Source organism: Hypomesus nipponensis, chromosome 20, assembly GCF_054491055.1.
Source record: "Hypomesus nipponensis isolate SF chromosome 20, ASM5449105v1, whole genome shotgun sequence".
Taxonomy (NCBI): Eukaryota; Metazoa; Chordata; class Actinopteri; order Osmeriformes; family Osmeridae; genus Hypomesus; species Hypomesus nipponensis.
In genome coordinates, this window is record NC_140380.1 from 4,835,366 (window position 1) to 4,851,695 (window position 16,330).

General features: G+C 48.8%; 1 protein-coding gene across 1 annotated transcript; it reads right to left on the reverse strand.

Moving 5' to 3' along the window:
- Positions 1-1,725: 1,725 nt before the first annotated feature.
- On the reverse strand, positions 1,726-15,594 carry LOC146245975 (phosphatidylinositol-binding clathrin assembly protein-like). The gene is made up of 17 exons (XM_084684219.1): positions 14,909-15,594; positions 12,582-12,724; positions 12,423-12,498; positions 11,898-12,000; positions 11,634-11,727; positions 11,252-11,363; positions 10,673-10,779; positions 6,371-6,453; positions 6,057-6,159; positions 5,831-5,940; positions 5,213-5,409; positions 4,997-5,027; positions 4,753-4,888; positions 4,500-4,523; positions 4,254-4,307; positions 3,989-4,135; positions 1,726-3,670 (listed from the first exon to the last, which is right to left on the reverse strand). The coding sequence occupies exons 1-17, from the start codon at positions 15,036-15,038 to the stop codon at positions 3,656-3,658; spliced, it is 1,665 nt and encodes a 554-aa protein (XP_084540345.1). The 5' UTR covers positions 15,039-15,594; the 3' UTR covers positions 1,726-3,655.
- Positions 15,595-16,330: the final 736 nt, after the last annotated feature.

The window sequence follows — 16,330 nt, forward strand, 5'->3', positions numbered from 1 at the left end:
TGATAACAAAGCAAACCCATTGTTGACACAGTATAATGCATCTTCCTGTTTAATGTACAAAATGTCAGAAGGGGCCTGCTGGACTGCGCTGGGTCCAGGTGAGCAGCACCGGGCCTGCTGCTGTCACCATGGTTACCAGGACTCCAGGGTTACCATGACACCAGGGTTACCATAACGCCCGGGTTACCATGACACCAGGGTTACCATGACTCCAGGGTTACCATGACACGGGGTTACCATGACAAGGGGTTACCATGACTCCAGGGTTACCATGACACCAGGGCTACCATGGTAATACCAAGGTTGACACCTCGCAGTAGCCAGCAGGGTTGAGTGGAGAGTCAGAAGTGGGGAGTCGGGAGAAGCGGGTCAGAAGGGGGGAGGAAGGTGTCAGGAGGGGGGAGTTGAGAGAAAGTCTGAGGTGTGAGAGGGGTCAGGAGGGGGGATTGGGAGGGGTGAGTGGGGGGAGACTGGAGGGGGGAGTTAAGAAGGGTAAGTAGGCCGTCAGGAGGGGGGAGAAAGAGTCAGGAGTGAGGAGTAAAGAGTTATTCACAGTGAACATTAATAAATCTGTTAGAACAGAGTCTAAACTCAGACACGGATGAACAGTAGCAGAGCATTCAAAGAAAGAGCATTCAACACATACTGAAGACAACAGCATCACAATAAGTTACACGACTGAGAAGTCTATCTAGCTGGGTTATAGCTAGCATTGGGTCTATCTTGTTTCAAAGAGGGTGTCATGGTAACCAATCACCACCCTGACCTGGAGGGGGTGTCATGGTAACCACCCTGTTGTGGAGGGGGTGCCACAGTAACCACCCTGACCTCCAGGGGGTGCCATGGGAACCAGCCTGACCACAGATAGGGTGCGGATCATCCAGACCCCCTCATCAGCACTCTGTCCAGGTGAAACACAGGGATGAACGTCCATGCTTGTTCATGTCAAAGAGGATCCTCTCCCCAGGGAGAACATTCCTACACGTTTCCAAACACGCCGGTAGGAGTTCACAGTATGTTCATGCTGTACCGGGCACACAGGCCAATCAAAAGACAACATTTAATCATGCAAAAGAGACGTCGTCACTGAACTCAAAAGTCCTCCTGGCCAAGCGACGAAGGAGGAAGCTGCGCATCGTTGACTTTGGTGCAAAAATGTTCCTGCTAAGATCGTGGAGCGAGCGTCCACTGTCTGGTGAAGACACTCTCGGTAGAAGAGATGCTGACCCCCCTCCAGGTGGACACAATACACACACTGACCCCCCCCTCCCTCCAGGTGGACACAATACACACACTGACCCCCCCCTCCCTCCAGGTGGACACAATACACACACTGACCCCCCCCCCCCCTCCAGGTGGACACAATACACACACTGACCCGTCATAGATCAAACACAATCACCCAATCACAGACAGCAATAAAACGTCCCATGAATGTCGTCCAATGGGCTTCCAGGTACAGAGAACACATCTATATACAGAGGACAGGAAATGGACCAGTCCCAAGTCGACCTGTCGAGCAGCTGACAGGAAGGGATGTCGCCATGACACAGAGGAGACAGGAAATAGAACACGCATAAAATCTACAAAATGGTATCTGGTTAGAGGAGCTCCGGGGACGGGGATGGGGGCTCGGTCAGGGGAGGCAGGGGGCGGGGACAGAGATGGGGGCTCGGTCAGGGGAGGCAGGGGGCGGGGACAGAGATGGGGGCTTGGTCAGGGGAGGCAGGGGGCGGCGACAGGGATGGGGGCTCGGTCAGGGGAGGCAGGAGGCGGGGACACGGATGGGGGCTCGGTCAGGGGAGGCAGGGGGCGGGGACAGGGACAGGACAGGGGGCTCCCCAAGACTAATAAAAGGTCCTTTCACCCTCCAGCACACATGTAGAACACAAGACTAGTTACGCTAAGAACACGCCACCGGCCATGGCAGCACACGAAGGCCTGGATGCCTCATGAAGGAACATCACCCTGTTATCTCGATGGGAAGGCATGTATACACACAGACACACACACACGCAAATACATTTACATACATACATATATACATACATACATACATACATGTACATACAGAACATACAGTACATATACAACACAATCAATAGAAAACAATTACTTCCCAGCAACCCCTCTTCTGTACATCCCAGCTGTGGTTCAATACTTGTGCCATAGAGACCCACCCCTTCCTCCAAGATTTGTGCTATAAATACTGTGTCTGTGGTCTGCCTACCTGTCTGTCTGTCTGTCTCCCTTCCTGTCTGTCAATTTCGCTTCCTGTCTGTCTGCCAATCAATCATTCTGGGTCAATCCCAGAGAAGGATGCATCTAGACCAATTATGGGTAAAGACTGGCCAGGAGAATTATGGGTAAAGACTGGCCAGGAGAACTATGGGTAAAGACTGGCCAATAGCATAATGGGGAAAGAATGGTAATTTCTAAACAGGAGCATTATGGGTAAAGACTGGTCAAGAGTATTATGGGTAAACTCTGTTAATGTCTGGCCAGGAGCATTCTGGGCAAAGACTGTCCAGAAGCATTATGGGTAAAGTCTCTCCAGGAGCATTATGGGTAAAGACTGTCCAGGAGCATTATGGGTAAAGACTGTCAAGGAGCATTATGGGTAAAGACTGTGCAGGAGCATTATGGGTAAAGACTGGTAAAGACTGTCCAGGAGCATTATGGGTAAAGACTATCAAGGAGCTTTATGGGAAAAGGTATTAGAACAGCTTCTCTCCCTGAGTGGTCAAAACTGTTCTTATGGCAACATTATTGATACTTCACATACAACTGTGATGTGAAGCAGGCGGAAAAGAAACCGGCACAAAGGGAGTGTGTGTGTGTTCTGAATTAATGAGGGCACCTTACCATCCTACATTCGTAGCACTTGCACAGGTCTCTGATAGTACAGAGCTACACTGGCTAACCAGCACACAGAACGACGTATACACAGAAACTGAATGGAATCAAACACATATAACAAAGACTCGAATGGTTAGATCCGGATGCTAATGGATCAACAGTACTGTATGTACACCCTTGGCAAGTTCACATAGATTAAAGTGCGTGCAAATGATCAGAGATTTATGGTAGATAGAGCTTGGTTTGGGGGCGGGGCATGGAGAGGGCTGGGTCTGCGGGGTCTAGTTGTAGGGGAGGAGCCTGTGGGCGGAGGGAGTGGTCTATTATGTGGTGGAGGGGCCTGTGGTGGAGGGAGTGGCCTGTTGTATGGGGGCGGGGCTATGATGGCCGGGTCTGGGTGGTGAAGGGCTGAACAAGTTCCAAACTTCCCACTGGCGTCATTGTAGAATCATTCACTCATTCACTTCACGTCACATTATCCACTCAGAACAGCAAATACAGAGTATATGTTTGTGTGTATGCGTGTGTGTGAGGATTCAGCCATGACAACAGCATGGAGCAAAGGCGATGAGCCAGGAGAGGTCATGTGACGGGTCTCTGTTTTTGTCTTCCGTTCTCCTGCCACACCCCCTTCTACCCCTCTCCAATCTTCCCTTCCTCCTCCTCCTTATCCCTTCCTTCCTCCTCCTCCTCCTCCTTTCCTACTCTTAATCATCCATTCCTTCTTCTTCCCTTTGCGGGGTTTGGATCTCGATGGGTGTTTCCTCTCTGTGTTGCCATGGTGACACTTCTGCTCCTACATAAAGTGCATCTTTACAGAAGAAAAAAATAATTAGCTGTGTGGGTTAGGAAGTTAGGGTTGGGAATTTAGCTGTGTCGGTTGAGGTAAGGTAGTTAAGTTAACTGTGCGGGTTAAGATGAGCTAATTAAGTTAGCTGTGTGGGTTAAGGTGATGTAGTTAGTTGTGTGGGTTAAGGTACGCTAATTAAGTTAGCTGTGTGGGTTAAGGTGATGTAGTTAGTTGTGTGGGTTAAGGTGATGTAGTTAGTTGTGTGGGTTAGGTAGTTAGCTGTGTGTTGTACCAGGTGAATGTGTACCAGGTGCATGTAGCAGGTGTGTTTGTCCGTACCAGGTGTGCGTGCCAGGGGTGTGTTACCTGGGCTCCTGGCATGGGGCCAAACGGGTTGCTAGGCCGCAGGACCGGCTGGTTGTACATCACAGGCTGAGGGGCCATCATGGGAACCGCCCCCATTGGTCCCATCTGGGGGGGAGCTGGGTGGGGTTGGGGTGACAAGGTTGCGGGGGGGGGGGGGGGGGGAGAGATATGTTGGTGAAAATGATGTCCAAATTATCATCTCGGTTTGCATCTCCAAGGAAGACTCAGGCCTTACCATCCCATAAACAGGCACTTGAGGGGTTGTCATGGGAAACGCCATAGGAGCCGGAGCCTGGGAAACACAACAGCAAAGATGTAACACAAGAGAGGGAGGAGGGGAGAGGTGAGGCTTTCGGTGAGGGATGAGAGGAGATGAGTAGAAGAGAGAGGAGAGGAGAGGGCAGGGGAGAAGAAAGAGATGAGAGCAAGAGAGGAAAGGGAAAGAAAAGAAAGGAGGGGAAGGGAGGGGAGAGTGGAGACTTACATAGCCTGTGTAGATCATTCCATTCTGGAGCATTGAATAGAGTAGAGAAAGAGTTAGTCACTCAAAAAAAGAAAAAAAAGAAATGTCAAGACATTTTTATAGAGATTGTGTGTGTGTGTGTACATCTATGCATGTACATGTGTGTGTGTGTGTGTGCATGTGTGTATGTATGTGTGTGTGTATGTCTGGGTGTGTCCGTGTGCATGTGTGTGGAAATGTGTGTGTGCATGTATGTGTGTGTGTGTGTGTGTACCATCTGAGGGACAGGCATCGGCTGGGGCGCCATGGGGTGTGTGGCGTGAGTCCAGTTGCTGCTGGTGACCATGGTCTTAGATTGCCAGCCTCCTGACGGCTTCTTCTCAACCAGCTGGTTCCACTGCAGCTCTGGCCTGGAAATGTACACACACACAGACACATATTCACACAAACACGCTACTGGTTAATCTGTTTAATGAGTTAACAGGTTGAGCAGAAGAGGCCAGAGCAGCACTACTCACTTCTTGGCTGGTGTTCCTCCAAACTGCAGGTCTGAAACAGAGTCAGGGGAACCATGAGCATGGGTCAGGGGTCAAGGGTTAGGGTCAACAGTAATGGTCAACTACTTTACCACCTTTAGAAGAGGAATCAACAATATGAAAATATAAAGGAAAATGATGGATCCAGATCCACTGAAACAATGAAAGAGCAAGAGATAGAGAGATCGAGAGACTCACTGCCGACCAGGTTGGCGAGGGAAGAGTCTAGGTCGCTAGGCAACATCTTCCCAGAATGCAGCTGTGCAGGGTTGTGTATGTGAGGCGGCGGGGCTTGCTTCAGCAAGCCGCCTCCCCAGGCGTAGTGATTGGTGTTTGGCACAGTGGGCGTGGTCTGGATGGCAGGAGGGAAGCTGGCCTGCAGAGTGAACAACTCACTGCACAAACAAACACACACACGTGCACACACACACAAAGGCATCCGCACACAAACACAAGCACTGAGAAAAGTCTGAAGATAAGTCTGTTCTTCATACAAATATATTTTATCATGAATCAATCTCACTGACTAGGGCCAGGTACAGAATAATAACAGATCAGTCTTACTGGCTGGAGGCAGGTAGATCTATGACAACAGATCAGTCTTACTGGCTGGGGGCAGGTAGATCTATGATAACAGATCAGTCTTACTGGCTGGGGGCAGGTAGATCTATGACAACAGATCAGTCTTACTGGCTGGGGGCAGGTAGATCTATGATAACAGATCAGTCTTACTGGCTGGGGGCAGGTAGATCTATGATAACAGATCAGTCTTACTGGCTGGGGGCAGGTAGATCTATGATAACAGATCAGTCTTACTGGCTGGGGGTAGGTGCACCAGGTGAGGTGGAGTACAGGTCAGCAGTCCCTCCCACGGACTGGGTGCCGGGCGACACGGCCTGGCTGTCAGTCATCTTAGGCCCCTCCTCCTACATCCCCACCAAGCGAGGGTGAACAGCAGACACAATTATGAACAGCTCAAAGGAGTGTGTGTGTGTGTGTGTGCATGTGTGAGCGTATGTGTGGGTGAGTGCGTGTGTCTGACCTTGTGCTGAGTCAGCCTGCTGTCGTCTGTCTTGTCATCCAGGCGACTAAGAGAGATGCTTCCGGATTGAGCTGCACCCACAGGGCTGCTGAGCACGCTGGCTCTGTGGAGCACATCACAAAATGTACACACACACACACCCCTGATACACACCCTAACACACACCCCTAACTCACATACCCCTAACTCACATACCCCTAACACACACACACACACACCTAACCCACTCCCCTAACTAAGAGCATGTACACATGCCGCCTGTGTGTGCATGTGCATGTGTATGTGTGCGTGTGTGTGTATGTACGTGTGTGTACCTGGTTGCAGGGAGGTCCTTGCTCTTCCTCCCCTCCAGAGAGGCCAGGTGCTGCTCCAGAGCTTCCAGAAGACTGCTAGGGGCCTAGGGGACGGGAGGGGAGGAGGACAGGGGGCAGGGGGGTGGGGGGACAGCAAAACCAGATTGGGATAGTACACTTTTTTCTCTCTCTCTCTCTCTCTCTCTCTCTCTCTCTCTCTCTCTCTCTCTCTCCCTCTCTCTCTCTTTCTCTCTCTCTCTCTCTCTCTCTCTCTCTCTCTCTCTCTCTCTCTCTCTCTCTCTCTCTCTCTCTCTCTCTCTCTCTCTCTCTCTCTCTCTCTCTCTCTCTCTCTCTCTCTCTCTCTCTCTCTCTCGCTCACTCACTCACTCACTCAAACACACTTTCTAGCATACACGCAATCATTGGCAAACACACACACTCAGATATACACATTCTCCCTTGAACACACTACACAAACACCTCCAACACACACATTCACCCTTGCACACACACCACACACAGAGCAGCAAAATTGAACATTTGTTTTCACTAATTGAGCGTAACCTGTCTATCTGGTCATCAGCTTGGACAAGTTGTGTTGACAGACAGACATGCAGCCACTTCCTGGATCATGCAGACACTTCCTGGAGCATGCAGACACTTCCTGTCCTTCTGCCCACAGCAGTACCACCTCCCTCAACCGGGGAAAGGCTTTGCCACACTGGACACACAGGAAGTCCTGGAGGCTCATGCACTGGAAGGCATACATGCTCCACACATTCCTCACCTGTAAGAGTTGAGTTAACCTATGGATTCCATCCTTAATATTAAAATCCGTCAGAATAGATATTATTGAACCGGAGGTCTGACTGGTTGTCTGACATGGCGGTGCACTGTGGGAGGCCAGCAGGTTAACTCACTGAGAGGGGAAATCCGGCTGAAATGTCTGTGAGGGTGATCATGTGACCGATCATGTGACAGTAGAGTTTCATACCGGACTTTGCCTTTCAGTTTTAAAACATAATCTGAACACGCAACAACTTGCAAAAAAAGAAAAGCTTTTATATACTTATTTTGTGGTAAAAAAAAAAAAGCAGATACGAAAAGGCTGGATCAATCTTCTTCAGAGAAATCTAGAATGTACTAGAAGTGTAAAGCAAAGACAGACAAACCCAGGAAAGGCGTGGTTACTATGGTTACCATGTAGCTTGGACAGGGATCGGTGAGGTCTTCATAAGCACAACAAACAGGAACAACCGTTCCTTCATCTCCAGACTGTGGTGGTGGACAGGTGCTTATGAAGCCTCAGGCCCACTCAGCCCTGGTTTGTGATTGGGTACAACCCTGAGAGCTGCAACCATTCACTGCTCTACCCACAGCTGCTCACGGGGGAGGAGGACATGTGACTGGCCTGCGTATCCATACAGCCAGTCTCTAATAGGCTAACCTATTCAGAGAGGTGTGGCCTGTATATGTTTGAACCTATTAACTGGAGTCTGAGTGCCATCAATGACAGATTATATGTCTTAGCCATCATGATTTAGTTCCATGAAAAGCTGCAATATAATTGACCACATCTAAACGCAATCTCCAAAACAAAACATTTGAGTAAAATTGGGTCTATATCTGGACTGAAACCATGTAAAATGGAATTTAACCATATAACAGTGTCTATATCTGGACTGTAACAGTAAAACGGTTTAACCGTGCCTATATCTGGACGTAACAGTAAAACGGTTTAACTGTGCCTATATCTGTACTGTTACAGTGTAACTGTTTCTATATCTGAACTGCACCAGTGTAACAGTGTCTATATCTGACCTGTAGCAGTGTAACAATGTCTATATCTGGAATGTACCAGTTTAACAGTGTCTATATCTGGAATGTACCAGTGTAACAGTGTCTATAGCTGGACAAGAACAGGGTAACAATGTCTATATCTGAAATCTAACAGTATAACAATGACTAAATCTGGAGTGTAACAGTATCTATATCTGGACTGTAACAGTGTCTGTATCTGGGATTTAACTTGGCTGTAAGGACTTAGGGAAGGAGAGGAGGAGGAGGAGGTCTGTTGGGTGAGTAGGGAACGGGAGCGTTTAGAGAAGAGCATTATGGGATTGATTGAGACTGAGATGAGATGTCCACTGACCTGTTTGAGATCGGGGCCTTCACCCTGATCAATCCCAACTCGCTGTGTCACACACACGGGGGAGGAGGTGGGGGTGAGGGGGATGACGGGAGGAGGTCGGGGTGAGGGGAGAGGAGGAAGTGGGGAGAGGGAGGTGAGGGAACGAGGGGCGGGTGAAGGGAGTGGAGGAGTGCAGCTAGGGGTGGTAAAGGGAGGAGTGGGAGGAGGTGGGGGAGATGAGAGGAGGTGGGGTGATGAAGGGAAGGGAGGAGGTGTGGGTGGGGGGTGAGGAGAGGAGAGGGAGTTGGGGTGGCAAAGGGAGGGGGGAGACGGGGGGATAAAGGGAAGGGAGAAGCTGGGGGTGAGTAAAGGGAGGTGTGTTGAGGGGATGGAGGTGGTGTGTTGAGGGGAGGAGTGGGGGTGATGAGGTACAGTACGTAAGGTGAGGAGGTGACAGTTGTGAGGGGAGCAAGAGGTAGGGGTTGAAAGGAGGAGATGGGGGTATCAAGGGGGAGGGAGGCAAAAATAAAACAGAACAAACAACAACAAATGACCACAGTAGAAGACAGGAGGAGGAGATGTATGAGAAAGAGGAGGTGAAGGAAGAAAAGGAAGGCGGGGGGGAGGAGTAAGGCAAAATTAGGAGAAGAGAAGGAGGAGGAGAGGAGGATGTGGGGGACGCGGGGAGGAGAATGTGAAGGAGAAGTGGTAGTGGAGGAGGAGCGGCGGAGGAGGAAGAGTGAATAAAAGTGGAGGAGGGGAGGAGGAGGAGGAGAGAAAGAGGAGGAGAGGAGGGGGAGAAGGTGGAGGAGGAGAATAGGAGGATGAGAGGAGGTGGAGTAGGGGAGGTAGAAGAGGAAAAGAGGAGGTGGAGGAGGAGGGAAGGAGGAGGTAGAAAGAAGAATCAAACGAAATCATCCATTAATCCATGCAGTGACTGGAAACAAAACAACTGAACGTAGAAGCAGTGGGTGCAAGCTTACATACACACAGCTATACACACACACACACACACACACTACGCACAGCTATAAACACACACAGTACACACAGCTATACATACACACCCTACACACAGCTATACATACACACACTTTGCACACCTATTTATACACACACTCTACACACACTACACATACACACAGCTGTATACACATATATACACTACATTCGCTACACTTACACACAGCCATAAACACACATGCAAATACACACAGCTATTGTATATACACACACCCACACAGCTATATACACATAGACAAACCACACACACACACACACTCAAAAACACACGCACACACTCATCGACACACACATCTGGAGACCGTTATGGAATGAGGGCATTGCGCTGATGTGCCGGTGTGTCATGGAGCACAGACATCCAGAAGAACACGGGTCGTGTCGACTGAACAGAAGGTCAAAGGTGACAGACACTGTCAGACAGTGGTAAATGGACCTGTAGCCCTCTGACTAAGCTGACCCTGTCTCTTAACACCCCCAGCGAGACAAAGCTGGTAGGACCAAGGCTACATACAGGCCTAGTAACCACCCTGAGGCCTGTATCTAGACCTTGGTATGCGTACTATAGCCATCCTACCATCCTGTATCTAGACCTTGGTATGCGTACTATAGCCATCCTACCATCCTGTATCTCGACCTTGGTATGCGTACCAAATCCATGCTACCACCCATTATCAGGGCCTTAAGTATGCGGACTCGGGGTCTGTATAGGCTTTAGTATGCAAAGTAGGGGGCTTTATCAAGGGTTTAGTATGCATTCTAGGAGCCTGTATCTAGGGTTTAGTATGCACACTAGGGGCCTGTTTAGTAGTCAGGAAGGGAACAGTTACTGGGGAATAGTGTGCATTGGAGAAAACGTGGGAAAGAGGGGAATGACAGAGAAAGATTGGAGAATATATATAGAGTCAAAGAGACTAATATATTGAATCATCACATGCAATGCAGGCATCTGAACAGGAAGCACACAGTGCACGGGACATCACCCCGATAGGATAAACTTAGCCGTCAATCATGACCTCAGGATTTGACCCGCCCCTGCCCAGCCCGCACAGGAACAGAGAGGAGAAAAGAGGACAGGAGAGGAGATAACAGGAGACAGAAGAGGAGAAAAGAGAATAGAAGAAAACGAGAGCAGAGGAGCCACTTGTTGCTGCTTGTGGTACAGCTGTTACCTCTGCAACTTTGAGGAACTCAGATAGCTTGGTCATCCTGCTGAGGAAGGTCTTATAGATGTCCAGGGCCTCTTTACACTGCTGCTTCTTCATGTCAAAATACTTCTCTGTGGCAGGAAGAGGAGGAGGAGGAGGAAGAAGAAGAGGAGGATGAGGAAGGGCAGAAAAAAAGAGGAGCAAGTGGAGGAAAATGGGGAACAGTAGGATCGGTAAGAAAGGCAGAGGAGAAGAGACGAGGAGAAGCAGGCGGAAGAGTTGGAGTTGGAGGAGGAGGAGGGAGAAGAAGAAGGGGAGGAGCAGAAAAAAAGAGGTGGAGCAGGAGGAGGAAAATGAGGAACAGAGGATCGGTAAGAAAGCGAGAGGAGAAGAGAGGAGGCGCAGGAGTGGGAGTTGGAGGAAGAGGAGGGGGACAGGAAGGAGTGAGAACGGGAGGAAGGGGAGTAAGAAGAGAACAGAAATAATGGGGGGGAGAGGAAAACAGGGAGGAACAAGCAAGATCATAAGTAACAACCACATGGCCCACAGCCCCACACAGAGAGATGGTGTTTCAAGTTGTGTTGTGACGGTGTACACGCTTACCAAGCATGTTGATGACGCCCTCATTGTACGCAGCAAATAGTCGGATGGAGTCTTTAAATAGCAGCATAAACGCTGTGTTTATCACGCCGTTGGTCAGTTCATTGGAGTTAGCCTTCAGAAAGAGAGGAGGAAATGTTGCTATCATTACTATTACTAATGCTACCATTACTATTACTAATGCTACTATTATTATTATTACTAGTTTTGATACTGTTGTTGCTAAAAACTACTTTTACCACTATTACTAATCCTGCCATTAATATACTACACTACTCCTGAACCCCTGGTGTACTACTACACTACTCCTGCACCCCTGGTGTACTACTACACTACTCCTGGATGCCTGGTGTACTACTACACTACTCCTGGATGCCTGGTGTACCTGGAAGTCCAGTAGAGCGTCCAGCTGGTTCTGGATGATGGGGAGAGTCTTGATCAGCTTCTCTGTTGTCATGGTACGCATCACTCCGTCAACCCTGTCAATGATCGGAGACAGGGTATGGGTAGGACACACACACAGGGGTAGGACACACACACACAAACGAACAAATACGTTGTACATGTGTATAATCAGGTTTACAACCTTGAGGGAACCTGCTGTGTGTGTGTGTGTGTGTGTATGTGTGTGTGTGTGTGTGCGTCCTACCCTCTCTTCATCTTGGTGAAGTCTACAGCCACCAGTCTGTAGGACATTGCCTTCTCATTTAGGTAGCGGCTATACCGCCGTATGAACGTAGACATGTCATACCCTGTGGAGAGAGAGAAAAAGAGAGAGGCAGAGAGAAAGAGAGAGAGAGAAAAAGAGAGACAGAGATAATGTGACACAAACAGAAAGAGAATGAGTAAAACAGAAAAGGACAGAGTGAGACAAAGAAAGAGAGAGAGATGAGAGAGAGAGAGAGAGAGAGAGAGAGAGAGAGAGAGAGAGAGGAGAGAGAGAGAGAGAGAGAGAGAGAGAGGCCATGGTGGGATTCCTCATACACTTAGCCAATTATCATACACAACCTCTCCCTGTAATTTGTCAGAGTACATCGGAAAGGCACTCACAAAATTCAGTCGAGATTTACCTCCAAATACTAAAAAATAACACTTTTGCAAAGATTTCTCCAGGATTGATGTTTAGTTACTCTTTACAGTAAGCATGTTTCTTTGTCATATAAGCGGTGTGTACCTTGGAGGGCTGCTTTGTCCAGGAAGCTGCTGAGGTTGAAGAGGTTGTTTTTGGACGCCAGGTACTGCATGACCCTCTGTAGCAGGAGAGAGGAGGTCAGGGAGCTGCATACATTCTGTATATAGTATGTGTGTGTGAGAGTGTGTGTGTATGTCCTACCTCGTTTCCGTACATCATGAGGTGGTGTGTGGTGATGAGGGCCTTGAACACCACCACCCAGCTGTTGCTGGCGGTCCTCTCCAGCAGGGCGTCGGCCAGGAGGGGCACACCCACACTCAACTCGTTGGTGCAGTGGACCAGGTCTGGGGACAGAAGAAACACAGCTTCATCACGGCAGACAGGCAACAGACAGACAGACAGACAGTCAGACTGATCTGGCAGACAGACAGACAGACAGACAGACAGACAGACAGACAGACAGACAGACAGACAGACAGACAGACAGACAGACAGTCAGACTGATCTGGCAGACAGACAGACAGACAGACAGATCTGGCAGACAGACAGACAGACAGACAGACATCAGTCAGACAGACCTGGCAGGCAGGCAGGCAGGCAGGCAGGCAGGCAGGCAGGCAGGCAGGCAGGCAGGCAGGCAGGCAGGCAGGCAAGCAAGAAGACAGACAGACAGACAGACAGACAGACAGACAGACATGCAAGCAAGCAAGCAAGAAAGCAAGCAATGCATAGAGACACACATAGAGATAGACAGGCAGACAGGCAGACAGGCAGACAGGCAGACAGGCAGACAGGCAGACAGACAGGCAGGGAGACAGGGAGACAGAAAGACAGAGATATTGACAGGGATATTGACAGGCAGGCAAGCAGGCAGGCAGGCAGACAGACATTCAGACAGACAGACAGACAGTTTTGCAAGGCAGTCAGACGGACTAACTGTATAACTAACTTTCCTTTATTGATTGGCTGGGTTGCTATTGATTGTCTGCAGGGTTGAATCAAATCTAATTGCCAGTATTTAGACCAGCGTTGAAATCGTATCTGACAGATAGCAGCCTCCTCGTCTAGCCATACTCCCACAGAGCTACAATACAGCAGGACCATAGGGTGGTCTATAACTACAGAAGAACCACAGGTTGGTCTATAACTACAGCAGAACCACAGGGTGGTCTATAACTACAGCAGAACCAGAAGGGGGTCTATAACTACAGCAGAACCACAGGGGGTCTATAACTACAGCAGTACCAGAAGGGGGTCTATAACTACAGCAGAACCACAAGGGGGTCTATAACTACAGAAGAACCACTAGGGGTCTATAACTACAGCACAACCACAAGGGGTCTATATTTACAGCAGAACCAGAAGGGGGTCTATAACTACAGCAGAACCACAAGATGGTCCATAACTACAGCAGAACCACAAGGGGTCTATAACAACAGCAGAACCACAGGAGGTCTATAACTACAGCAGAACCACAAGGGGGTCTATAACTACAGCAGAACCACAGGGTGGTCTATAACTACAGCAGGACTACAGTATATAGGAGAATGGTCTATAGCAGGACTACCGGATGGCCTATAGAACGATGGTCTATAGCAGGACTACAGGATGGTCTACAGGAGGACTACAGCTCTTGACGAGAGACAGGGTTCTGTAGTGGCCTCTCTTCACTGGGTTCCAGTTCAATATAGAATTCAGTTTAAGGTTATTTGTTTTCAAGGAATTGCATGAGTTGGTACCCAATTACATGTATCTCCTTATTTCTGCGTATGAGGACCCATAGGCCTTCAAATCGTTGGCTTTTAACTGTTGCCAAATCCTGTTTGAAAGGGTGCTTGTGCCTTCTCAGTTGCAGCCCCACAGCTCTGGAATAGTCTTCCACTCCAGAAAAGATCCTCTACCACTATTGAGTTTTTTTTTATTATATCTTGAGACTTATTTCCCCTATAGCCTATAAAATGGCAACATTACAGCAATGTTATGTCCTTATGTGTCCTTGTGATGAAGCTGATATACAGCAATTTGCCAAAACAAATTTTTTTCTTAAATGTGGTATAGAAATATAATTGACTTGAATTGACAAGACAGCAGACGATCTAGATAGCAGCAGGATTACAGGATGGTCTATAGAAGGATGGTCTATAGCAGGGTGGTCTACTGTAGAATGGTTATATTATATTATAGGCCTACACATGAGTAGGATGCACAGGGGCATATTAGCTGCATCGGTAATGAGCAGTCGCAGTGTGAAGGCTATTGACCTGTGTGTCCCTGCCTGGCATTCACTCATGATGGTTCCCTTCTCCACAGCTCACTGCCCCGGGCTGTAGCAGGCTAGGCTCAATGCGCAATCCCTCCTATTCTCCTGTTCCACACCAGGATAATGTCGGTGGAAAAAAATGGGCCAGTGTGAAAGCGACGGACAGTTAAAGCTGCATACGGAACAACCCCCAATTGCGGGCCTTCAGACGGCCTTGCGGTGTTACGATGCTGGTGTTGGTAAATGTATGATAAGGGTGACCACCTACAGTCAAGGTGCTTCTTCTTCGGTCCGCTGACCTCATGCGTCGTGGCCTTGCAGACGGCTTTGCTTACAGCTGAGCCGCTCATGCTGTGCTGAGCCGCGGCGATCCGGTCCGTGATGGTCTGTCCCGACATATTCCAGAGGTAGGAATCGGGGGATCACGAATCAAATGTCTTTAATGACAGAGAGACTGCCCTCGAAACGCACTGGCCGCCCGAAAAACAAAAACGTACGCTGACACTAACCCGATAACAGAATTCATACGGCGACCAAATAATTAATACGGTTACATTCAATAAATTACCTAAATTACCACCAAATTTGGCCTTGAATGCTCCGTGAAGAGGTCGCGATGCTTCAAGGTATCCGTGTAGAGGGGAGAGATGCCGGTAAGAGCAAGAACACGTTAGAGGATAAAATCTTTTGACTGCGCTGAACAAATGATCAGTTAACGGTCCTAGCAGGGTAATTATGATGCGGCATTCGCTTGAGCAGTTACAGAATACAATTTTCCAGACGTTATGCTACAAAACTGCACATTATAATCCTCCCTTATTGATTAAGCTTCCTCGCTCTCGGATGGATATTTTTTGCATTGACTCCCCCTGGTCCCTGCCCATCACTCGCGAGGCTCCGAACGCTTTATGTGAAGGCATTCAATGTTATAATTTTTTTCTTCTCCTTTTTGTGTTAGGGTTGGCGATTATTCTTTTTTTTCAGTAAAAATGATGTGTAAAATGGCAGTATGAATCAGGTGACTTGAGGAAGGGGTTGATTGGGCAGCGCGCAGGGGTCCGGGGAGGGCATCTTAAAGAGGCACGCGGCTGCTGCTGGAGTGGATAGCGCGGTCTCGTGCTCAGCTTCCGTGATAATACCATCAGACATGAAACGCCGCTTGGGTTGTATTATTATATGTTATTGTGCGGAACACCCTCACAAAATACCTGCTTGTGATATAATCAGGCTGTATGGTAAAATGCACACACACAAACGTACTCTGACACACACACACACACACACACACAGTCACACATACGTATACACACAGACACACACACACAGTGTATTATATAATAACTTATTAATTAAAGTAATTTTTTAGTTTTATTAAAGTTGCAATATGCAATATTGAGGATACAGTAGAAAGTGCAGTGTTGCAGCCTAACAGTTACGTTTTACCTGGACAAAAACAGGTTTCTCCCTACTCTCCCCAGTCTCTCTCTCTCCTTCCCCAGTCCTCCCCAGTATCTCTCTCTCCACCCCCTGCCTTCCCCCAGCCCATCTCCCTACCCTCCCCAGTCTCTCTCTCCTACCCCAGTCATACCCAGTATCTCTCTCCCCTGCCCCCTGCCTTCCCCCACCCCCTCTCCCTAACCTCCCCTGTCTCTCACTCTCCGACCCCAGTCCTCCCCAGTATCTCTCTCTT

Coding starts and splice junctions, on each gene's coding strand:
- LOC146245975 (XM_084684219.1), bottom strand. CDS start 15,038: ATGTCGGGACAGACCATCACGGACCGGATCGCCGCGGCTCAGCACAGC. Junction 6,454..10,672: donor AGTTCCTCAAAGTTGCAGAG/GTAACAGCTGTA, acceptor CCCGTCCCCTAG/GCCCCTAGCAGTCTTCTGGA. Junction 4,889..4,996: donor GGAGGAACACCAGCCAAGAA/GTGAGTAGTGCT, acceptor GTACATTTCCAG/GCCAGAGCTGCAGTGGAACC.